This window comes from Durio zibethinus, chromosome 18 (genome assembly GCF_047325235.1).
Source record: "Durio zibethinus cultivar Kanyao isolate XHJ-2024 chromosome 18, ASM4732523v1, whole genome shotgun sequence".
Lineage (NCBI taxonomy): Eukaryota > Viridiplantae > Streptophyta > Magnoliopsida > Malvales > Malvaceae > Durio > Durio zibethinus.
In genome coordinates this window covers 16,340,482-16,366,975 of record NC_143179.1, presented here as the reverse complement: position 1 = coordinate 16,366,975, position 26,494 = coordinate 16,340,482, and the positions used below count along the sequence as shown (strand labels likewise).

The 26,494-nt window shown below is 28.3% G+C and overlaps 1 protein-coding gene across 2 annotated transcripts; it reads left to right on the top strand.

Annotated features, from left to right (window-relative positions):
* The first annotated feature begins 11,938 nt into the window (after positions 1-11,938).
* On the top strand, positions 11,939-24,994 carry CHR24 (chromatin remodeling 24). 2 transcript variants are annotated; one of them, XM_089747733.1, is made up of 22 exons: positions 11,939-12,088; positions 12,305-12,421; positions 13,019-13,992; positions 14,100-14,230; positions 14,327-14,381; positions 14,732-14,860; positions 16,518-16,625; positions 16,755-16,810; positions 16,888-16,978; positions 17,779-17,913; positions 18,017-18,094; positions 18,820-19,029; positions 19,112-19,183; positions 20,758-20,838; positions 20,930-21,048; positions 22,080-22,191; positions 22,525-22,593; positions 22,694-22,788; positions 23,237-23,365; positions 23,508-23,573; positions 23,644-23,776; positions 24,400-24,994. In XM_089747733.1, exons 1-22 carry the CDS (start codon positions 11,983-11,985, stop codon positions 24,556-24,558), a joined length of 3,225 nt encoding a protein of 1,074 aa, XP_089603859.1. In that variant the 5' UTR covers positions 11,939-11,982; the 3' UTR covers positions 24,559-24,994. The 2 variants fall into 2 exon arrangements, with proteins under 2 accessions (XP_089603859.1, XP_022750931.2); XM_022895196.2 differs by having other exon boundaries at positions 13,016-13,992.
* Positions 24,995-26,494: the final 1,500 nt, after the last annotated feature.

The following is a 26,494-nucleotide window of genomic DNA, read 5'->3' as shown; positions in this document are numbered from 1 at the left end:
GAATTTTTTATTCTTGTTAATATATTTATGATTAAATTAATAAAAAAATAACAATTAGTTGATAATATATATTATTACAAAATTTTAATTATTTAAAATCATATCATATTTAATAAGCTTTATTCTTAATTAAATTTCATTAATTAAAATAATTTTGGGATTACTCCCTTAACATTTTTGGTAAAGTTTTATGATCATTTTTTGCCTAGAATAACTTAGAAAACTTACCATTTGTAACTTTGTATAAAATTTATATTTTGAGAGATTTTTCCTAAATAATTACTAGTTTATTATTTAATTTATTTTAAAATATTTTTTCATTTTATGTTTTATTTTTAAAATAATTTCATAAATTTAAATAGGCAAATAATCATAAATTCAAATTAAAAAAATAATACAAATTCTAGAACGAGTTCATCCACAGGAAATTTTTTACATTTTAACCCAAAATAAATTTAAGTTATTGAGCTTTGTCTAAGTAAAAGAAACCCAAAATTAATTTGAAATGGATTGAATTTATTTAGATTGGCTCTAAAACGAGTCCGTCTACTTGAAATTCTTTTGGCTCTAGAATGAGTCTATTTACATGAAAATTTTCAACTCTTTAACCCAAAACATACCATGTTAGTCAAGTTATAAAAGCCAAAATAAAATAAAAAAATTAATCTCTCATTCTCTTATACTCTGTTAATATGATACTTCTCTTTATCCAAAATTTAACCATCTCATTTCATCATTGGCCACCATGTGCCATCTTCAATGAAATATATACTAAACTTTTTTTTTCATTAAAACCTCCAAAAAATTGAAACTTAAAAGCCTATATCTACTATTGGCATTGATGACTACCAAACTTCCATCAAACTTTCCTTTATCCTTTTCCTATGCTCCATCATTTGGATTTTCCAAACTCCTTCTAGAAATTCTTACACTCAAAAACCTAAGAAAATGAAAACCCTAAGCTTTTTTTGTTGCTTTCCCTATATAGGGATGAAACTATGGTTTTTTTTTTTTAGAATTTTGTATTTACTATTCATTGAATAATGTTAGGGGTTTTTGAAAAATATTTTGTTTGTGTTTTTTTTTTTTCTGGAGATATGATTTTATAACTTAACTAAAATGTATTGTTTTAATCTATTATTCCTAGTCAAAATCCAACCATTACATTTTGTCACTGATTACCACGTGTCGCTGTCAATGAAATATACATAAATTTTTTTTTTTGTGAAAACCTTTAGAAAATCAAAACCTAAGAATCTAAATCTATCGTTATCATTAATGATCACCTAGCTTTCACCAAACCTTCTTATACCTTTTTCATACACTTCTACCCTTAAATTTTTTAAATTTCTCCTAAAACCTTCTAACCAAAACCTTAGAAGAGAAAAAACCCTAAGCTTTTTTGTGTTGCTTCGATGATACTTTTGCTTTTTTTATTGGGTAAATTACTTTCTTAGTCCCTAAACTTTGAGGTCTATATTGTTTTGATCTCTATACTTTAAAAGGTAACATTTTAGTCCTTATATGGTAGTAACAAAACATTTTTTCCACTAGCCCAATCTTAAAGCATGAGTTAAATGCCAGTTAGGCATCCATTTAGCACCAACTGGCTTGTTACATGTACAATATGTATGAGCTGGCTAAAAAAATTTTGGTTTAAAAAAATAAAAAGAAAAGGTCTAAAAAAAGAAATTTCGTTGACAAATGTATATGAAACGTAAAAAACTTGAACATATAGTGTTGTCATTTTCTTTAGGAACATATAGCAAAAATCAAACCCACCACTCTTTTAGTCTATTAAAAGTAGTACAAATAGTGTAGTAATTAAAGAAGTTAATAAGAATGAAGTGCATGAGAATAAACTTTATAAGAATGAAGTTTATGAAAATTAAAATACAACAGAAGGTTGAGAAATTGTGGTGTTTATGGGAAATATTGAATTTAAAGAGAAGTTGGGTGAGGTAGATGTATATTATATGAATAATGATAGTGATAGAGATAATGATTTTAGAGAAAATGATTATGAGATGGATGATGATGATGATGATGAAATGTTTTCTAATAATGTAGACTTTAATGTTAAGGTAGATGGCAAATTATAGATTATAAACCTAGAATGAAAAGTAAATCCAAAAGGAATGGTGAAATAATGGAAGATACTATAAGATTTGATATTGAAGATGATAAGAATGAAAGTGGAGTTGTAAATTCATCTAATGATTTATTTATACTATGTTTGGATTGAAGGGAAAGAACGGAAAGGAAAATAAACGAAAGTAATGGAAACAAAAAAATATTTTCTTTGTTTGCATAAACTTTTAATTTAAATGAAAGGAAAGAGGTAGAAACCCAATAACTTTTGATTTCTTTTATAATCCTTACTTTTTTTAATACCTCAATTTAGGGAAAAAGCTAAGGAAAGGAAAGTCATAAAAAAATTACTTTTATAAAAAAATTATTATATCCATATTTTTATTATGATATTAGATTTGATTATATAACTAACACTTTCTATAAAAATAATTTTCTTTTATGAGTATTTTATATAACATCACAATTTATAAATATTTTATGATTTTTTAAGTCTTAATAACAAAACAAGCTAAATTATTATCAAAATAAATTAAAAGGCTAAATTAAATACAAAATTAAAAGTAAATCAATAACTAACTAATACATTTTACCGCAGTAAATATGCTCAATTTTGTTTAAAAGATTTGTTTATACAAGTTAGGTAGTATAAAAAATATTTGTATATTATATGTTATTTTATTAAAAAAAAGTTATAATTGAAAAGATATATTATAATGAATTATTTTTTTTATTATTTATCCAAATAATGGTTGTTAGAATGTCTTTTTTTTTATTTATTAATTTTAACTATTCAAACAAGGGGTACACGTACCCTTTTCTTTCTTTTAAAAAATTTTTCTTTTCTCTCTTTTATTAATATATATCCAAACATAGCGTTAGTGTTTATGAATTTGAAAATACTAAAGTGAGCAAGCCAAGAAAGAAATAGTCTAAGTTTATTGTAGTTATTGACAAAATGATCTTTCTTTTTGTGTTAGTACGTTGTTTTCTTTTAAGAAGTAGTTAAAAGGTATCAGCACTAAGGATAGGGTCAACGTTTTAATTAAGAAAAATGATAAAATTTGGCTTAGAGTTGTTTGTAAAGAAAGATATGAATGAAATTTATAAGGTAAAAAGTTTAACCATGGTAGAACATAAAAGTCGATGCACACTTGTTGCAAAGATTATGTGAATAAAAATATGGATTACAAATGTTTGATAGACAAGTAAATGTTTTGGTTCCATGTTAACCCTAATTTTTCTTTGCTTTCTTTTGAGAATTTGGTGTGTCAAAGATGAAGTTATGGAAGGCAAAACAATTAGCTATACAAAAGATTAAAGAGAATTATATGGATCAATATGGTAAAATATAAAAGTATGATATAGAGATAAGAAGATCAATGTTGGTTCTAGTATTCTATGTAAACTAGATGGTGGTTTCTTCAAAAATGATGTGTCTATTTGAAGACATGTGCTAAAAGTTTTAACCATTATAGGTTATTGATCAATTTTGATGGTTGTCACTTGAAAATGAAGTTATGGAAGATATTTGCTAGTTAATATTGGGATTGATGCTAACAATTGCATATTTTTTATTGCCTTTATTATGGTGAAACTAAAAGTACAAAAATGTGCACTTGATTCATCAACATATTAAATGAAGATATCAATACAAAAAATTCTTATAGTTGGACATGAATGTCTAACAAACAAAAGGTAAATTTTCTTGCCCTAAATCATTTATATAAGTACAAATTATATTATACCTTAAAATTACTTTGAATATAAATATTTGTTCTTTATTGAAGGGATTTAAAGCATCACTTATGAATTTATTCCTTAAGTTAAGCACAGATCTTGCATCAAGCATTTTTATAATAACTCCAAAACTAATGGTCATCAAGGTAAAATGTCAAAGGATAAACTACAAGCTACAGCTCGAGCAAGTAACATTGGAGACTTTAACAAATGCATGGATAAGATTAAAATGAAACATCAAAGTGCATATCAATAGCTTTAAAAAATGCTAACAAAAGAATGCTTTAGGTCACATTTCAACTTTATCTTAAAATGTGATATGCTTATCAACAACATTTGCAAGTACTTTAACAAATATATCTTGGATGTTAGGGATAAGCCAATATTGACTATTGTTGAAATAATTAGATGCAAGATAATTAGGTTCTTTATGAAAAAGATTATTGTTAAAAAGTATGATAAAGTGATTTGTCCAAGAATTCAAAAAATACTTGAATAAAAATAAAGAATTATTTAAAAAATGCTGGCTTCAACCATCAACACATATAAAATTTAAAATAAAATCCCTGGTAACTAGTTAACAATAAACCTTGATGAAAAATCATATAACTACTGACAATAAACTTTGTTTAGTATTTTTTGTCCACATGCCATTTCTGCTATTTAGTTCAACAATGAACAAGCTAAGGATTATGTTATGAATTTTACAGTGTGAAAATATAAAGTAAAATTTACAAGAAATTCATCAATCCAATCAATGGTGAAAATTCTTTGTTAGTATCTGATTACACACCATTGCTTCTTAAAAGGCTAAGGAAACAACCAAGCAAACCAAAAACCAAAATGAAGGAACTTGATGAAGTTAAAACAACAAAAATCAAAATCTAAGCAAATTGAAAAGAGGTGGAGAAACAATGATATGTTTAAGATATGGTCAAAAGGGTCATAATATAAGGTTTTATAAAAATAGTGGTAAATGTTATTGTGATGTTTAATATGGTTATGGTGATTTAAATTTACAATGAAGTTATTGTGATTATTTAAAGTTTTTTTGATAGTTGACTTTAAGATAATGGACTAGCTATTAAGTAACAATGGTTATCTTGTAAGCAAAGAAGACCATTTATTCAATAAAGAAGACTATTTGTTCAACAAAAAGAATCATCTATTTTTTATGAAGTTACTATGATATGGATGCCTAATATAAGTATTTTAATTAAAGTTAGTAGAAGTTAAATTTATTTTGTTGATTATATTTATTAGTATTTAAAATTTTTTACATTTGTAAAGGTTCAAGCCATACATTAAACCATAATACAATTCCAATGGTTACCAAAATTCTCAAATTGAAATGAAAAATGAAGTCTTTTACCATACTCCTATTATTACTCCAAATGATGTAAATGGTCGATAATTTTATGTTAATTAATAATTTCTATTATAAAATATTCTCATATCTTGAAATTGAGTATTCTATCAAATGTAGAACACTTCAAATAAAGTAAATCAATCAAATCTGAATGTAACATTGAACCGAAGAATCCAAATGCCAAATCCTGCATCTAATCTAGAATCCATGCTAAGAAAAAAAAAAGGCTATTGCTTTGAGTTACATGAACCTTCCAAAAAGAAATCCAGAAGCTGGTCAAAACCAAGTTTGTTAGAAGAAACCCAAGTCAAACAAATGAAAAATGTTGTTTGCATGGAACGTTATTTTTGTTATGTACATTATTTTATGTTAGTAGGCAATATAGACAGGTAATGCTGATAAGTAGTCTTATTTTTTGCATTTTTTGTTGTTACTAAGTCAAAAAATCCAAAATTACAATTATTACCATTTTTGTAAGATAGATTGCTTGAACTTTAAACATTTAAATGTAAACTTTCATTTGGCTATTTATTAAATCAGGCTAATTGCTATTTACAATCAGTGTTGATACTTTATCTATAATTGTATTTTAATATTATGTACATGGATGTTTATACAAAAAAATATATGTATACTTAATCTACAACATAGTTAGATTAACAAAAAAAAAAAAAAATTAGTTGCACTGATAGAAAATTACTAATACACAAAATATTGGTTACTTTAAACTATTACACTGAATATTGGTTACCTAAAACTAAAACATTATTACATTAAAACTTGAAAATCCATAAACACATAGGTATAACATCACCACTTAAAAAAATCAAAAGCAAAGAAAAACCACAATAGCACATTAAACAGCGGTAGAGCACATTAAACAAAGGTAGATGTATTAAATGAACCTAACCCACAGTTTCTTTCTATCACATTATCTTCATTTCATTCCTAATAACATCACAATAGCACCAATCAAAAACAAAGAAATCCACTTCCAACATCCATTATTACCACTTGGTGTTATTATTTTCTCTACAGATTTAAAATTATTACTCCATTTTATCACCTTTATCAAAAAACCAATAATCATTAATCTCAAATATTCATCGATTGAGGGATCCAACCTTTGAAATTATCCATATGCACCAATTTGCTAAAGAAACAAAAAAATAAAATATATTAAGATAAAAAAATACAAAACCATATTTAAAAAAAAAAAAAGGAACATACACCATAGTTTCTGCATCCAAAAAACTTTTTTCCTAGGTTATTATTTGTCTAGGATGTTCTTATCGAATATTATTAACCACAATGGCAAATAGAAAGAATTTCCAAGTTAACCATCTAAAATAAGTAATATAGTTTTTCCTTTACTTTTTTCTGCAAATCATAAACCATCAATTTCTTCTTTTCCCTCTCCTCTCTCTCCTTCTGTTTAGTCACTTTTCTTTCTAAATTGAACAAGAATTGCCCATTTTGCTATTATTTTTTTTTTACATTTTTCTCTTCTTTTCCACTTTTCTTTATTTGATTTTTTCCTTTATTTATGTTTTATATTCTAAAAGTGTAACTATTTTATTTAATCAAATTTTAGCTAAGTTGATATTATATGTAATAAGCCAACTTGTGCCATGTGAATGACTAACTGGCATTTAACTCTTATTTTAATGGCTGAGCTAACAAAAGAACTGTTTGGTTAAGACCATATAAATATAAGGATCGAAATGTTACTTTTTAAAATATAAAAACTTATATAATATAGACCTTAAAGTTTAAGGACCATGGAAGCAATTTATAGTTTTTTATTTTAAGATTTTTATGAATTTTTGCATATTATTGTTTGTTGGACGACGACACGATGTTAAAGTTTTTTGAAAAATTGTGTTTGCCTTTATTCTTTCAATTCTTTAGAGATATGAGTTTTTGGAAAAAAATTATTGAATTAAAAAAATCAAATTTTGATTTTTTTTATCTTTTTTTAATTCAAAAATCAATTTTATTTGCGTATTTTTTCTAGAAAGATGAGTTTTTTGAAAAAAAATTCTTTTATTTAAAAAAATCAAATTGGATATTTTTATATATGTTTTCATATCCATATTTCTTTTTTTTTTTTCATTTGAATTTGTGTGTTTTTTTATATGTTGTATTTTTTTGAAAGACATGATGTAAAAAATCATATTTGTTTGATTTTTGTGTTGTGTTCTTATTTTTTTATGGGATATGAATTGTTTGTGATTTTTTTTTGTATTTAATTTTTCAAAACTCATGAAAATAATAAAAAAAAGGTTGAAGCCTTGATATAGTGACAAATGTCACTAATTATCAAAGACGATTTGAAATTAGTTTTATAGATATAATGATTAATATATTATAAAAAATAACAAATTGTTAAATCTCAAACACATTTTAAGAAAAAAATACACTAAATAGCTATTTACAAAATGCCAAATATTATTTAAAAATATTACTTAAAGTAATTATAATATATAAAAGAAATCTTTATTATGTGGATGTTATTTTTGACTTCTTTACTAACCTTAAAAACAAATATAAATAATTAGCAGGTGAAATTAATTATTAGTTTCATAGGATGTGCTCTAAAGCCTTATTTGGATTTAAATGCAAGCATGATGTGGCGCCTCATTGTATTGCATCTATAGTTATAAGATCTAGTAAAAATTCGCAACTTTATTCCATTTTTAACTTTTTTTTGTTTTAATTTTTTTTCAACAATTGTCCATTTTTTTAATTTTGTTTTACTTTTATTATTTTAGTTAAAAATTTTCAAAATGATTTATTTTTAATAAGATAAAATTATTAATTAACAAATTTATTATTTAATATAAAAATAATTTAATAATTTAAATTATTTATTAGTTTATAAAATAAAATAATTTTAAAACTTTTATTACATATAAATTTTAATTGAATGTCTTTAATAGTCATTTATCTTCTCATTAAAATTCATTCCATGGTCAATGCAGTGTTTTTTTCCAAAATCGTACCCCCATTGCTAATTTTATTCTCATCACTATATTAATCAATTTTACCTCCACAACATATTTTAATCTCATCGGAACTAATTTCATTATTTATTCAAAATGATTATAAGAGAAGGAATGTTCAAATGTTATTATTATGCTATTGTTCACTTTTTTAAATAAGAATTAATTTTTGATGCACTGATAGTGTAAAGTATTATGCACGATTAATCGATTATAATATGACACTTTATTAATGAGTAAAATTAAAAATAATCTAATCCTTAAAATAAATATTAATGAGTTTAATTAATTACCAAAACTAATTTATTTGTAAGGACCTGATTATATTTAGTTTTACTCAATGTCATCTTATGGTTGATTGATAATGCATAGTATTTATATACTATTAGTATATAAAATATTAACTACTTTAATAATTAATGAAATTATCTCTTTGCTTAAAAAAAGAAAGAAAGAAAATTATTTTTAATTAAAAAGAAAATGAAAACATTAAGGGACGTTTGATTTACAAAACCTAAGATTTCAATTGAGAAAGTGATTCCCCCTAAATTATTTAACTTGATAGATTCCAAATAATAAAAGATTTTGGTGCTTGGTTTTAGGATAAGAGAATGTTAAATTTTTACATTTGGTTTGCAGAATTTAAGATTATCTAATAATTTTTTTTTATTATTTTGACTTTGATTACACATGAATAATAAATAACATTCATAAAATCATTTAAATAACTAATTTATTTGACATTTTCATAATATATTTACTTATTTAACTTGTAAGCGGTCTAACTAAATTAATTTATATTTATATAAGTGCAACGAGTTAGGTTGAAACAAAAAGGGCTTTGGGGTAGGCCTTTGTTTGGCTTTGGGAGAATAAGAAAACAACTTTAAAGCAAAAAAACATAATATATCTATGAAAATAGTATGACTACAGTTATTATAATGGACGTCGTCTATTAACATAATACAAACCATTTATATGATATAAATATTGTCTATTATGATGCTAGATGACATTTACTTTCTCAAATATCATTTATTTTGTAACTAGACAATAACGTTTAATATAAAAAATTTGTTTACTTAACTACAATTTTTTAATCAATTAAAAATAAATATTTTGTGACAAATGTTCGTATTATTTCCTATAATTAGAATATTATTGATATATATATGTTAACAATTTTATTATATATTTATTAAATTAAATTAAATTATATGTAAAACACTCAATTAAAAAATATACTAATATAGTTGAATGAATTTCTATTTTGTATAAAAAGGTATTTTTCCATTGGAGATGCCGAATGTCAAATACTGGGAAGAATAAGAAAGCACCCCTAAAAGAGGTGAACATTATATATTTATGAATACAATGTGACTATGGTTGTTATAATGAACAGCATCTATTAAAATAGTGCATGAGCTTTATATGCAGTAAACATCGTCAATTATGATACTAGACGATGTTTACCTTTTCAAAATCATCTATTTTGTAACTAGACGATAATATTTAATATAAAAATGTTATCTATTAAATTAAATTTTATTATCAATTGAAAATAAATATTTATTACGAACGTTTGTTTCATTTTAAATAATTATAATATTACTAAAATAATATATATATGTTTTTATTATTATTATATCTTTATTAAATAAAATCATATTATTTGTTAAAAATTCAATTAAAAATTTAATTAAATTAATTAAATTAAGTTCTATTTTGTATAAAATATTTTCCCATTAACGATGCTAGATGTCAAAATTTGAAGTTTCGAATGGCTTTACGTGTGTCAAATAGGCCATTGATTTTATGATGTAAATTTCATAGTATTAAAGGGTATAATAGACCCAAAATAATAATTATTGAACCAAATGCCTTATGAAAATTAACTTGGCTTAGATTAGGGATATAACTAATCGAGTTCGAGCTGATATAATATTCAACTCAAGCTTAATTTCGATTCAAAATTCGATACTCAAAACTTGATTCAAACTCGATCGAGTTTTATTTTTTTAACTCAAACTCAATTCGAGATAGAAATCGAGCTACTTGAACTCATTTGATTAGGCTTGATTAACATGTAAAAATAAGCTCGATTCTTATATTAGATAAAAATTTGATTATTTGTACTCGACCTTGAATTCGAGTTCAAGATATTTCATTAATTAAAATAATAAAAATATATTTAAATATAAAAGCTTAATTAGGCTTATAAGCAACTCGAGTCGAATATAAGAATGTTAGAACTCAACTTGATTGATGAGTTGAGCTATTCGTGCTTGACTCAATAATGATCGAATCGAATTCAAATTTTATTCGAATTTTATTCAAATTAAATTCGAGTAATTTACAAGTATTAATGTATCATTTACATCCCTAACTTAAACTTAAATTGGATGTAATCAGACTTCTGATGGGAGGTAGGTTATTGAAAGGCTTATTGCCATCCATTTTTGAGTCGACTAGCTAGTTAAAATCCAAATAGATCTTTGAATCTAAATAGATCTCTGGTGCAGTGCATCCGATGATGATCAATCACCAAACTTTTTTGGTTTAGTGGTTGATCGCACCTTCAATTTATTTTTTTTCGTCTTTGTCCTTCAATTTTTGCATTAAACCCTAAAATGCCTCATCTCTTGTTAACTTAGTTTTTCTTTTAATTTATTATTATCTAATAAATGAAAAAATATTTGATACACTTTTAGTGAAATTTTTTAACTCCACAAATGAGATTAATAAGGTGACACATATATTATTTGTTTTTAAATTAGTTTTTCTTTTTTTTTTTTAAATATAAAAGAAGAGATACGTGTCACCTTATTAATCTTGCTTGTAATGTTAAAAACTCTATTATCAGTGTATTAAATAATTTATCATAATAAATTAATAAATAAATTTTATTATTATATAATAAATTAATAAATAAATAAATTTTATTTTATTTTTATTATTCATTTTAAATTGTTTATTAATTTTTATTTTAATGTACTTAATGATTATTTTATTTTTTTACTATAATTCATCTCATCGTTATCACTATTTTTGCATACAAATACATATGCCACAATTAGGGATAAGAAAACAACCGAAAAAATTAAAAACCAATTTAAATTTGTAATATTCAGTTTAGTTAAGATCGATTTTTTTCATACTTAGTTCGAAAGTTAAATATATATATTAAGTTCAAATCAAATTTTATATTAATAAATAAAAAATTGAACCAAATTATATATTTTATTAGTCTATATTATTTTAAATTTTTATAAAATAAATTAAGTATTTTATACTTAAATCTATTAAAATTATATTAAAATAATAAAAACTTTTAAAAATTAATTTTTAAAATCAAAATTGTACTAGTAAAATTTAATTCCGATTAGTTTTTTAAAAAGTAGGTTTAATTCAAATTAGATTTTAAAAATTCATTGCAATAACCGAACCAAAATCAAACTCAGTTATTATCATATTTATCCATAAATAATTTTACTATTACGATTATAGTAATTAATATAACATACACTATTATTTTCAATGTAATCAATATCAATTTTAGTAAATATATGTAACCTAACCTAGTGGGACGCGTCAGTTGTCCCTCAATAATCAACATGCTCGGGTGAATCAAAATTCAAAGATCCAATTCAAAAGCGGGAAAGGCTGTAGTAAGCTTAACTTTTTTGAAGGCCCCCATTTTAATTAATATTTACTCCGATCGTCTCAAAATTTCATCGGAGTTGAGAGGGATTTCATTTTCCATAGAAGCAATAAGTTATGGCGGATAAGCAGAAGAGTAGTATCCGAAAGCCATTAAGCTTAAACGATAGCCACTATCGTTTTCTCCAAGATTTCTCCGCTCCTCCCAAACCCTCATCCTCCAGTACGATCTCTTTCCTTTCTTTCTCTTGGCTTTTTTTTTTTTTTTTAAGTACCAATTTTGGTTCAGTTCTGAAATGGGTTTTTTGGGCTATGTCTTAATATTGTCGGATTCATATTGGTCACTGGAGTTAGATCAATACTTTATCAACAGATCATGCGGAAACAGCCTTTTTGGGCTGTGTCTTTATTATTAATTTGATTGTTATTGCTTTTGCAGAAGAAGAAGAGTCTGAGGAGGAGGCATTCCAAGTTCGACGTCGTCTTTGCAAACAAATCCATAAGGATGATTCTATTCCTCACTTCTCTGGAATCACCGATTTTGATTCTCCTCTTGGTATAAAAACTTGTTCATTATTCTTTCTTTAAATCTCTACATGCCTTTTTTTTTTTTTTTGTCTCTCTTTTTATTTGGTGGGTTTGGATTTTGTTTACTAAAAAGTATATTTTGATTTTTACATAATTTTTTCCCTCATTTGTTAAATGGGTTTTGATGCCGATCAAGTACAAATTTGGGGAAGGGAGATTGAAACCCTACTCATTGAGGAGGGATATATTTACCTATAATTATAATTGAGCTAAATGCTTAGATGTGGATTTTGATTTTCTTTTCAAAATGTTTTCAATTTACATGCTTCTTTTTCCTGCTTTGTTCAATCGATTCTGATTCTTTTTTTTCTTAGAAGGACAATCTATTTTATCCGTTTACATGGTTTTTATCTGCCTTTTGTTTGATGGGTTTTAATTTTCTTTTCTTAAAGATAATATCTTTTTATGTTTAGATGTCTTTCTTTCCCCTTTTTCTGTTGCTTTATTTGAAATTTGTTTTTATTTTCTAATGGATAATCTGTTTGATTTCTTTTCCCTTTTTCTCTTTTTCTTTTTTTTTTTTCTGAAACAATATGCTTTTTTTTGAATGAATGAATTTTAGAAGAAGCAAAGCCCGCAAAGGTGAAGATTGAGGGTAGGCGCCGATTGTGTAAAATCTCATCTCAAGATGGTGGGGATGCTGAAAAAACATCAATTCCTAATGAACCTAACTTTTCTGAAATTTGTGATTTTGATTCACCATTGCTGACAAAGAATGTTTGTGAGGGTGGAAGTCAAATTAGAGATATTTTAAATGACTTGAGCTCCAAGCTTGACCTTTTGTCTATAGATAAAAAAGCAGCCCCCAAAATGAATTTTATGGAATATGCTAGTGCCGAGTCTTCATTTTCTGGTACATCTGATCCATCTGATTCGTCATCACGTGCAACTAAGAATGTTGGAGGTGGTGTTGAGGATGTAGTTGATTTGTGTGAAGTTGAGGTTGATTTTGTTCATAAGGTTCATAAAACCAATGACATAAGCGTAGGGTTGATGAAGAAGGAATCAAAAAGGGTTAATGAGAAATTGGTGTCTGCAAGACAGTCTTTTGATTCAAATATTGAAGGAGAAGAAAAGAGTGAATTGCAGAGTGACGTTTTTGTTACTAGGGTACATGAATCTAAGAAAAATTTTCAAAGGCTAAAGAAGAGTGAACCAAAAAATGCATACGAGCAGTTGTGGTCTGTGGGCAGGCCTTGTGCATCTAAATATGGAGAAGAAGAGGATGATGATGATGATTGTGTAGTTTTAAATAACAAGCAAGCATTTAAAACAGCTGTGGGGCTTGGTGGTGACTTGAAGAAGTATGATCAGTCTGAGGAAGTTGATGAGCTTGATGATTATGGAGATGACATGTTATCAGAAGGTGACCACCCTATTGTTTTGAGTGGCCCGAAATCAACCTTTAAGCTGCCAACTAAACTTGCGAAAATATTGTACCCACATCAGCGCGAGGGATTGAAATGGCTTTGGTCTTTGCATTGCCAGGGTAAGGGTGGAATCTTAGGGGATGATATGGGCCTGGGAAAAACAATGCAGGTAAGGAAATGCATTTATGTGTGTGTGTGTGTGCGCGTCTCTCTCTCTCTCTCTATATATATATATATATTGTTATATGGTATGATTCTTATTTGTTATTTTGGTAGATCTGTGGCTTTCTAGCAGGGTTGTTTCGTTCAAAGTTGATTACAAGAGCTTTAATAGTTGCGCCAAAAACGTTGCTTTCTCATTGGATCAAAGAACTATCTGTTGTGGGGCTTTCTTCGAAGACTAGAGAGTGAGGCTATTTAACTTTAAAATTTCACTGTATCCTCTGATGTTAAAATTGATGTTGAATTAGTATGAATCATCATTTATTTGCACTTTTGTATAGGTACTTTGCAACTTCTGCTAAAACTCGGCAATATGAGCTCGAATATATACTTCAGGTCAGAGCTGTTGATTTAGCATCCAATAATGATGCCATATATAAAAAAAAAAAAATCATATTCTGCTTCTGAGCAAGAGACACAAGTGAAACTTTGAGACTCATTTGAATTTTAAGGAAGCTAACATTTTGCTAGTTTTACAAGGTTTCAAGCTTTTTCTACTTTGGTCAACATGAAAGTTTAATTGGTTTTAGAAATTTTTGAATGTTTGAAATTATTTCTTCATTTATGTTGCTGCTGTTCAATTTGTGTGTATAGAATTCATACCAAAATGATTGCAATTCCACTTTTAGCTTGATATTGTGCACCATATTAGTGTTTCATGTTTGTTAGCTTTTCTTATCTTTTAGGATGGAGGTATTCTTCTTACAACTTATGATATTGTGCGGAACAACTCTAAATCTTTAAAAGGAGAAAGCTACTACAGTGATGACGATTATGAGGATGGTATCATATGGGACTATATGATTCTTGATGAGGTAGATATTGTTGCAATGCCATTTGTAATTCAAAATTTTTAGGCTTTGGTTACCTAATGAATTTGTGCAATTTCTAATTTTTGTGAACGGTGGAGTTTTATTTTATATTTTTTGTGGGGTTCATATTCAAAGGCTGTTGAATAGTGCAAAATAGGATAAATCAAATGAATGTACTTTAAGTATGTTTTCTTATTCAAAGGCTGTTGAATTTGCAAAATCGTGTAAATCCGATAAATGTATTTTGAGTATGTTTTGTTTTATCTGACTCTTGCACACTCATTATCTTGATTGACAAAAAATGTATACATGCTGAGCATTAAATCTCCATCAGGGCATCCTATTGCTAGATCTTGGAATGGGAAGGAAGGTGCAGGTAGGTATATGGGTTATCTTTCTTGGTTATAACGTGTAAGGGGGACAATGAGCAAGATTAGTTATCTTGCTTTGGGAAAAGTCTTATATACACCATAATATACAACTTATTGCAGGTCTCTATGTTTAGTGCGCCTCTAGAAAAGCTGTTTATTGGCTGTTACAAACAGACTCTCATTCCGCTCTTTTAGTGATCCTTTTTCTTGTACATTGATTGGCATTGAGATTGTATCTGTAGACCTGAAATCTTGTCTGATGTAGATGTTTTACTTTCTTTTTGTTCATCAATTGATGTTTTAATTGTTCATTGCTAATTCCAATCTTTTGCATCAAATTTTTATTCACATAACAATTACTAGAAATTTTGTTTGACCATTTGGAGAGGTATATTTGGTAAATTTATAGTTTTTATTGATGTATAATTGTATATGTATGGTGAGTTAATCTTTTATATGTATTAAGCAATAACAATTACTACGATTGGTTGGTAGTTTCAGTAAAACTATATAAAAAGTTATCTAAGTAAATGTTGTGCATCTTATGAGTTTATCGATGCTTTCATGTATGTTTGCTAATTTTAAGTCCCTTTTTTTATTATTTATTTAAGTTTTGAAGGTTAAAGAATTCATCCTCTATAAAAAGGGAAAATATTGATTTGAAGAGCGGTGACAGTTGTAATGTACTGAATTGTTTAGCACCTTAGGACTTCTTTTATGACAGTTTCAATTTTTTTGATGTTATGTTAGGTACAAATAAGTTTTTGTTTTCTTTGTTTCTTTTAGCTCCTATTTGGCATAATGAAGTATTTTGTACTGCCTAGTGTTGTACACTGATTTTATCACATAAAGCTGGTAATAAAATGTTTAGCAGTATTTTACTATGTCTGAGGCAAAAGGTGGCCTAAGGTTTAAGCTTTTGGCATGGCTAGAACAGATGTTTAAGCTTTATTTTCTGCAGGTTAAATCATACGAGGTTTGTGTTGAAAATCTTCAGATACCTTACAAATGATCTACTACTGAAGCAAGATAAGCTTCAAAAATAAAAATGGGGTCATGGAAATAATTAAATTTTAGGATTGTTGGGTAATATATTGTCTTGCTTGATGATGTACTTTTTCAGCTATTAGTTGCCTGCTGAAGATGACAGCACAAGGATGCCAACACACACCATTTTTCCCTTTACATTTTCCCTTTGCTTAATATCTTGTTTCCTTCTGAATATGTCGTCTTTTCTATAAGTGCTTAATGTTCCTTTATTTGACTTAGATACTGCATTACCACTCCAGGGGCATCTCATAAAAAATCCTAGCACACAAAGGGCGAAAAGTTTGCTTGATATATCAAGTGCTCATCGGATAGTCATAAGTGGTACACCAATTCAGAACAATCTTAAGGTAACATTTTGACATTTATCTTTATCTTTCTTTCTATTGCCTTGGTGTACTGTATTTTTGTTTATGTTGAAAGCAAACTTTAGAGTATCATATTCCACTTTGTTTTTTGTTTTTGTTGTTTTGTACTAGGAACTTTGGGCCTTGTTCAACTTCTGTTGTCCTGAGCTACTCGGTGATAATAAATGGTAATTGTTTTATTCACACTCCACTTGAGTTTCTTATGTTTCACCTTCTTGTCACTGAAGCTCAGACATTTTCTTAGGTTTAAGGAAAGATATGAGCATGCTATTTTACGTGGAAATGACAAAAATGCCTCTGAGAGGGAAAAGTGTATTGGCTCAAGAGTTGCCAAGGTGTTGTTTTAATTTGCATTGCCTGATTACAATGTGCTTTGATGAGTTAAATCTTGGGCATCTTTCTGTTGTTATTCTGATGTTAAAGTCAAATTGCTTTTCTGTGGAGATGCAGTTTTGCAGAAACTATTGTTATCTATCTTTAGATTCCTGACCATCTATGGATATTATTACTTGCTCAATTTGCTTTAGTACACATCAATCTTTTCTGCCTCCACTCACACAAGATTACTTTGTAAAAAGTTGATTTTAAACTCAAACTGCTTTTCTGTGAAAATGCAGTGTTGCAGAAACTATGCTATCTATAATCAATCTAGATTCCTGACCAGCCATTGCTGTTTTTACTTGTTTAATTTGCTTTAGTACACAACAATCTTTGCTGCCTCCAGTCTCACATGACTTACTTTGTAAAAAGTTGATTTAAAAGGCAATATCATGTGTCTATTTGCTTAATGTTCTGAATATAAGTACACAGTCAAGTTTACCATGTAAGGTCTTGGTAAAATCTGATGGAAGATAAATGCTGCAGTTTTTGGTGATGTTGCAAATAAATGCATCATGGATCAGGTGAAATTTATTAGTGAAGAATTGCAATTCAGGGAGCCTAATTTACTTTTTTCAATTTTTAATTATGTGTGCTTAACTTCCATCTTAACTTATATTCTATAAATGTCCTTTATGTTTAGGACCATTATACCTGCCATTGCTTGTTTTGTTTTCTCTTGTTATGACCATTGACAGGTTTTTGAAATACAAGAACATTTTTTTTTTATATTTTTCCCTTTTTCCCTTCTATGCAGGAGCTAAGAGAACATATTCAACCTTACTTTTTGCGTCGGTTAAAGAAAGAGGTATTTTGTGAAGATGATGCCACCACTGCCAAGCTTTCTAAGAAAAATGAGATCATTGTGTGGTTAAAGTTGACTGGTTGCCAGGTTCAAATTCATTAAACGTGGCTTTATATTTTGAATGTTACTACTGGTTGTGGATTTATTAGTTTTTTCTGGTCACTCATGGTTATTCCTGTATTCTCATTAGCGACGACTGTACGAAGCTTTTTTGAGAAGTGAGATAGTTCTTTCAGCTTTTGATGGCTCACCTCTAGCTGCATTGACGGTACAATTTCTGTTTAATTTTTACCTTCTGTTATAATTTTTGTATGTTTATCTGTTTCTTTATGTGCTGATGTGCATGTTCACGTCTATCAAATGTTGAAACTATGCTTTTATGATTTTGGATCTTTTTAGCTACAAAGAATATTTTTCAGGGATTTTTGTTGTCAGTCACCTGTAGAGTTTTATGCTTCCAGTCTGATTAGAAGCCCAAGGATAGTACCACCTTTAGAATAAGTATTTGTTGCAATACTGAGATTTTAGTTGTGAGCATATTTTTAATGGTTATTTATGTGAACCCAAAAAGATTTCTTTTTCTTCTCTGAGTCTGTTTGAAGGTGCAAGAAAATTCCGAATCTCTTTTTTAAATAGAAATAGTTTTTGGGCAATGCTTTCAACTGGAGGATTGACCTTCTACTGCAGTTGCAGCCTGGAATGTTTATTTTAGGATATGAATGTGGTAAGACAGAATTTATCATTTCTCAGATTTTGACAAGATAAACATTTCACTTCATAAAGTAACTTGTCTCTTTTGTATATCTGCAGTGTCCAAACTTTTCTGGTCATATTTGAATTATTTATGATTGGTTGTTGTTCATTAATTAGCTGTTATTTTAGGTGACTATCTCAAACAGTTTGTGTGGTCACTTATACAGTTGTGATGTAGTTAGCTATTTCCCTTGAATCATCGTATGAGGTAATAAGAAAATTACCAATCGTTTAAAACAGATTCTGAAAAAAATATGTGATCACCCACTTCTCTTGACAAAGAGAGCCGCTGAGGATGTACTGGAAGGGATGGATTCAATGCTAAATTCAGAAGATGCTGGTGTCGCAGAAAAATTGGCAATGCATGTTGCTGATGTTGCTGAAACAGATGACTTTCAAGATAATCACAACAATCTCTCATGCAAAATATCGTTTTTACTCTCACTTTTGGTTAGACTCCGCTTATGTATAGATTGATGTCATGGTAAAATAATCTTGTTCTTAAGCTAATGCTTTTTATGCTATTTTACAGGACACTTTAATTCCAGAAGGCCACCATGTTCTTATCTTTTCTCAAACCCGTAAAATGCTCAATCTTATTCAGGTTTGTTCTAGAGCTTAACTTTCTAACTCATTTTCCTTCCAAGGCAGCATGTTATGTAATTTTTCAAGCTTCTGATAGTTTTACTTGTTAGTGTGAGAAAATTAGAAGGAATTTTTATGGATTAAGTTTTAGTTCGACGGAAGAAACTTTTGGCCATGTCTGGAAATTGTCCCTTAAATGTTTTAATTACCTGCTCCACACATGCCATCCCCCCCTTCTTTTGTTTGTTTGTTATTTCTCCCCTGCCCTCCATACTTTCAAAGAGTAGCCCATTTCCCCTTCCTTCTCTTTCACTCCCTATTGGGTTTATTACTTAATGCTTTACTTCTTGTAGTGTTAGCAAAATTATTGCTTGCACTGTTGTAGTTGCTCCATTACATTTGCCAATTTAGTTGTCAGCTGTGAGACAATTGTTCCATATAGTTCTTTTCCCACCTTAAAGCCGACATTACCTTTTAGAGGTCTATTTCTTACTCATTTTTCCTGAAGAGAAGAAAATGAAGTTTCTTAATAGTGAGATGTAATAAATTGGGTAATGTGGAGCGTGATTTCTTGATTGCTTAGATATTTGTAGTTAGCTGAAAACCTTAGCAAAAACCAGTGTTAAGCTTTGCATCTGAAGGTTATGTAAAAAATACATGGCTGAGAATCTCTTGCATTTAGACTAATTAATTATCCAGAACCATCTGACCATTGTTTATAATTAATCTCTTGCATTTAGACTAATTAATTATCCAGAACCATCACACCATTGTTTATAATCGGTCCTTCTATGATGAATTTAAGGGAGCTCATATTTGATATAGCCAATATGTGTCTGGGCATGTTGTGTACATCTTTTGATCTATAAATCACTTTGAACTGTTATTTTACTCAAAAAATTACACTACCGGTGATAAAGTAACTCTTTCAAGAAAATTAAAATGTAACATCTATCAGATTTCACTTAGAAAATGAAATGGTGGATTCTGTTAGATATTTATTCCATCTGTGATTGCAAGTTTTTATTTGATCTGATAATTTTCTTGAGTGAAATCTGTCTCATTTTGACATGAGGTTTGAAACAAATTTCTCTATTACATGTAAACTGTCATTTGCATATAAAATTAAAAATTCATTTACATGGACCTTTGTACTTCAATAAGAATTATTATCAGAATTTGAAACTTGAAATTTAACAGGTTTCAATTTGTTGTCATGCACAATTAAAAAAACATAATAGTCTCCTTCCTCTTTTCTCTTCTTTGTCTCCCTGAATATGTTAAAAGATATGGCATCTACTATTTTTTCACCTTGATATACTTTTCTGTATGATGAAATAATGTTCTTAACTCGTTAATTGTATATTATAATACTATGATTGTTGAACAAAATTCATCTGTTCTGAAACTTTACTGTCAAAGGAACTTTGAATTGGGGAAATTTTTCATGACATTTTTAAATGCAACTGAGTTTGACATAGCCTGAGAAGTAACTTGAAGATTGTTCAAATTGCGTTTTCTTCTTGATTTGGAATTTATCATACATTAGACTTTTGTGTCCAAGGCAACCTATGATTAGCTAATTGTTCACAGGAATCTCTAGCATCAAATGGCTACAAATTTTTACGTATTGATGGTACCACAAAAGCAAGTGACAGAGTAAAGATTGTTAATGTAAGCGCTTTTCAAAAATTATACTGGTGACAAATTCTATCATTGCTCATTTGTTTGTGTCACATGATTTTCATTTCTCTTTTATTTTCAGGATTTTCAAGAAGGTATTGGGGCTCCTATATTTCTTCTGACATCGCAAGTTGGTGGTTTAGGCCTCACACTTACAAAAGCAGATCGTGTCATTGTGGTTGATCCTGCTTGGAATCCAAGGTTTTTTCTTAAGCTGTTCAATTAATTTGTTTCTAGTATGATTTGACTGATACACCCTATTTAATTTAAGAAATGAGGAATTTGGTAGAATAATATTAGTTTGTCTAATCACAAAGATAATGTGAGGGGTGTATTTTTCTATATTTCTAATTGAATATATATGTCTTTACATTCTTGTGGCAACTTGGCTGTGTGAGAACAAATACGACACTGAAACAAAAAAAGGAGGGGAGGGGGCTCATGTTCTCTTTAGAACCTTTCCCTCCCAACCTTTGGTTTACCTCAAGTTGGAATGCCTGTTTTGGTTGTGTGGAGCAATTATTAACCATATATTACTTGGGGATTCTTTTAGGTCTATAGTTGTAGTTTGATAAATGAAGAAGCTTGAAATTCAAGTAATAGAATGAGTTGCACCAAATTATCTGATTCATTTTGATTCTTTCTATGCATGTGGCATGCGTGCATGCAGCACATGCCAGGGGGTGGGGCAAATGGGATTTTGCTAATTAAAAGTAACACCATTTTCTTGCCCGCCAGTAATAGTCATCAGCAGAATTTGCCATGAACAGGGGGAACTGCTGCCCAATGAATGCTTTGTCTAAATTTTGCCTGCCAAAAGTTTTATATGTACATATGATGCTGTCAGAAATACAAAGTTGAACACCCTCAATTTTTCAATAATTTTTTCTTGCTAAATTATTTAATTTTTATCTTATGTTTTTAAAAAGAAAAAATGGTGGATACCTGTAAAAACATCCTGAGGCATACATGGTGTTGGTGGAGGTCAGAGGATTGGGCTTGTTGAGAACAATTGATGAAATGATGCAAAGTTCTTCATCTGATTTTAGTTAACTGGTTTTGTTTTTCCCACATTTCTCCAATTATATTTTCCCTATTCTAGTTTTAATGTTACAAACAAACCATTCTGCTATGCATTTGAAAAATGTGTTTCCTTCACCTAAACTACTTTTGCTTCTATGGGAAGGTCACCATCATGTTTCAGGGTTAATAACTAATTTATACTTTTGCAGCACGGATAACCAAAGTGTTGATCGTGCATATCGAATTGGGCAAAAGAAGGATGTCCTTGTTTATAGGTTGATGACCTGTGGAACTGTTGAAGAAAAGATATATAGAAAGCAGGTTTAAACAGAACCCCAAAATTTTCTTGTTATTTTCTGCAATGTAGATTATTTTACACTACCTTTATGTTAAGTTGCTGGAGCTTCCTGGTGGGCCATATTGCTGTAATTTATTCTAACTGTGCATCAAGACATCAATGTTAAATTTTTCTGATAACAGTAACTATTTTGAGACAATATATAGGAACATTCTAGTTTACATGTACGATTCCCATGCTTCTGGCCTTGTAGCAATGATTCTATATTTCCTTTGTTTTTGTTTTTTCTTGATAGTGTGTCAACTATAAGTAAGATTATTTTCGCCAATTTACTTTACCAAAAATTTGTGATCCAGATATATAAGGGGGGATTGTTTAAGACTGCAACTGAGCACAACGAACAGATTCGCTACTTTAGCCAGCAGGTTTGCTTTAACTAAAAACTTGTCCTGTGGAATTTTAAGCATTTAGTGCTTTTGATGTGCTTGTTATACACTTGTACTTACATTTGAATATTTCTTTCAGGATCTTCGGGAACTTTTCAGTCTTCCCAAACAGGGGTTTGACATTTCACTCACCCAAAAGCAATTAAATGAAGAGCATGATCGTCTACATAAAATGTACTTGTGCTATCTATCAGTATGGTTAAAATACAATGGCAAATCTGTGCTAGTCATATCTTGTTTTAACTGCAGTGAAGTAGCACAAATTATAAGGGCAATGAAGCCAATAGTATGGTGAAATTAACTCTTTCTGTGGTAGTGTTAATCAAGAGCTAGCATATGCTTGAACATGCTATAGTTTTCTTGAATATAGAGTCCTGTTGCGAATTATTTATTTTCCTGTTGTGAATGAACTCAATAATGATTTTTTTTTCTTTTTAAATCTAGTTATTTCTTTGTTTATATATAATAATACACAATATAATAGATGCAATGGTATAGAGCAACATAGCACTGGCATGTCTGCAGGTGCACAATTTAATTTGACTTTCCTGATCTTTTTGCTTGAATTCATTCTATTATGCATTCTTTCTCTATATTTTGATTTTTATTATTGGTCTTTCAGGGATGAGTTATTGGAAACCCACATAAAATTCCTGGAAACGCTGGGAATAGCAGGAGTTAGTCATCACAGTCTACTTTTCTCTAAAACAGCACCTGTACAAGTTGTAGAGGAAGAAGATGAAGACATACGGTGAAAACCCTGCCTCTTTCTTGCCCCCTAATGTCTTTGGACCCAAATGATATAGTTAGCTTATGGATTATAGATCATGTTTGCCATCAAAATTCTAACCATTCCAAACATGAACTGAACTTTATCTTCATTGTTGAATCAGGAGAAAAGGAAATACAGTAGTGGGGCATTCATCTTCAAGTTCTTCAGTTGTACAGAATATTGATGGGTACTTATGATTATCATTTACTTTCAGGATATGTCTGGAACATGGTATTTATTGCTCACATGTTTAACAGGGCTGAATATGCTTTCAAGCCAAAGGATATCAAAGTGAGCAGGAAAATCTCTTCCCCTGGTGATGCAGCTAAATTAACTGAAAGTGAAATTAAAGAGAGAATTAATCGGTTGTCTCAAATATTTGCAAATAAGGTATGATTTTGAACCCAATTTCTTCATTGATATAATTTTGTGCATGGAAATCTTGTGGGCATTAAATATTACTGTATTTTCAAGCTGCTAGGCAGTTCAGGTGATGCCATGTTTGATGGTTAAATAATGCAAGCTAAAGCAAAGTTTAATGAATAGCTGGGTTGTCTTACATATGGTCAAATATTTTTTCTTATTTTCTGGTTGGGCTTGTTTGCAAAATTATATTTGGATCCTGCTCCAATTGATTTTATTTATCAATTCATGTAATGTTTTCATAGATTTCATTGTTTCTGTGTTAGTAGTATTAGATCTTAAGCTTAAACCAGAGCGATTTACAGCTAATTGAAACATCGCTGTTTATGTTAATATCATTATGTGATTTAGGTCAAAGTTCAAACTATTCAACATTAATTTTAGATCAAGCCTGTAGAACTTGTGTAAATCATCTAGCCTATGTTTGTCTTAGATGTAGGCAAGCAATGAAACTTATATGGTTTTTCCATCTCCCTTTAATTTTATATCAATCTCTGAACATATCTTAGGTCCAATTGTATTTTGTTTTTGCATAACTTTGAACTCTTGTTTAAGGCCTACTTGTTTTAATCTTCCAAAGTTGTCAACAGATTACTGTTTCAAGGTTGCCTGATAAGGGAGCAAAGATAGAAAAGCAGATTGCTGAACTGAATGAAGAGCTCTTCAAGATGAAGATGGCAAAAGAAACTGAAACTGAAGTTGATGTAGATGATATAACTGGAGAATTTCAAAGAGTGTTGAATGTATAGATCAGGGAAATGCTCGGTAATCTGTATTTTACAAATCTGAATCTAGTCCGGCCAGACACAAGCAAAACTGGCTTGATGTTTAAAAAGATTTACAGCATTCAGATAGGCTTTGGATTGAAAATTTCAGACAAGTCTAGCACTGGCTCTATATAGATTTTTGTTCGGAAGTTTGGGAATAGCAAAATGCATATTTTTGAGGGTGGACTTAAATCTCTCTATAAGAAGCTATGAACATCAGAGTTATCTGTTGACATGCTTCTTGTAATCATGTTTCCTGAATGCAATATGTCATTATGGATCCATTTTTGGTTACAATGCGCCAATTTACTTCAAAGTTTAACTCTTGGTTTTTTCATGGAAGGGACAATATGTAAGGGCATCATTCGGATTATCATGTTATATTTTCTTTGTTGTAAAGTGGTTTATTTGGATGAAATGGTTACGGTTTGATGAATTTTTTAATGATATATATATATATATATTTGTAATTTAAAAGTTGTAACCAAACTGAATTTGCGTGGTTTGATTCAATTACTTTGTTTAGTCAATTTAAATTTTTAATTTTTTTTATCATATTTACTTAATTTTTGCTAAAAAAAAACTTTAAAAGCCGTTTGGTTCATGAATTTTAATTTTTTCTTTTATAATTTAATTTTCTGCTATCTGATTTTTTTTTATTTGGTTCATAAATTTTTTTCATTTCAAGAATTTTACAATCCTAAAGTGTTAACAAGAAGAAAAATAGGGGAATAAAAAATTTTCATCTTTAAGAGATTCTTTTAAATTTAGAAGGGAAAAAAAATTTATGTCATTTACTTTTACTTAATTACATTTTAGATTACATAAACAATACTATTTATTTTAGAAATGTAATAATTCTATATTTTGTTTTTATTTAATTTTTAAAATTTAATAAAAATGATGTTTTTAAAATAAATACATGCATCTTTGTTGAAAATATGAATTTTTTTAAAAATTGAATAAAAATGACATTTTTAAGATAAAAATATGATATTTATTAAAAATATAAAAATTTTATTTTTTAGAATTATTAAATTTCAACAATGATGCATTTTTAAGATTAAAAATATGATTTTTGTTAAAAATATAAAAATTCTATTATGATAAAATTTATTATTACATTAGTTTTAAATCTGTTATGCATGAGTAAGCAAATCAATTATAAATTTTGTTAGATGTAATGTTATCTAAAAATGAAATGTTTTAATTTAAAAAAATTATTCATGATAAAATATTTAGAATCTACTTAATGGAAAATACTATTCATTCTGCCATTTTTTTCCGTAAAATTTTGGCACTCATGTGGTGATAATCTATTGGATTTAATAGTAATATCTCAGTTAGAAATATATATATATATATATATATATATATATATAAGTTGACTTATCCTAAAAAAAAATTAAATATGAAAAAAATGAACATTGACTTTAGGAGTTAATTGTTCAAGAGTAATCTTTTTCAATCGAAAAGTTGACCCAAACGAAGTAAAATAATATAGCGTAATGGTTGCACAAATCAAATAAGAATAAAAGTATTGGATCAAGAGAAATATTTATTAAGAAAAAATCAATAGAAATTTAAAGTTTTAAGTTAAAAATAAAATAGTTAATAGAATTTTTGTGGCGATAAGAATAACAATACCTAATTATGAAAGGTCTACTCTTAATGTAAAGATTTTTGCTTGGACGTAAAAGGTGAAGCCGAATAACTATAAGACAAACATAACAGTATTTTGGGTAGAATTTTTGCTGGAAGAGAAGCTCTTAAACATGTACTAGTCAATTATGTTAAAAATGAACATAAAATTCTAGTTGTTTTTTTATTTTTAGTGATCATCTTTTTACATTAATAATGTAGCTCAACCTAAGGTATCTTATTTGTAATTTTTTTTTGAAATAAAGTAAAATATAAA

Excerpts from the sequence above, each read along its gene's own strand:
- CHR24 (XM_022895196.2), top strand. The coding sequence starts at position 11,983 with ATGGCGGATAAGCAGAAGAGTAGTATCCGAAAGCCATTAAGCTTAAAC. Across the intron at positions 14,861-16,517 it reads ACTATATGATTCTTGATGAG|GGGCATCTCATAAAAAATCC; the intron begins GTAGATATTGTT and ends TTACCACTCCAG. Across the intron at positions 22,192-22,524 it reads AAAAGATATATAGAAAGCAG|ATATATAAGGGGGGATTGTT; the intron begins GTTTAAACAGAA and ends TTTGTGATCCAG.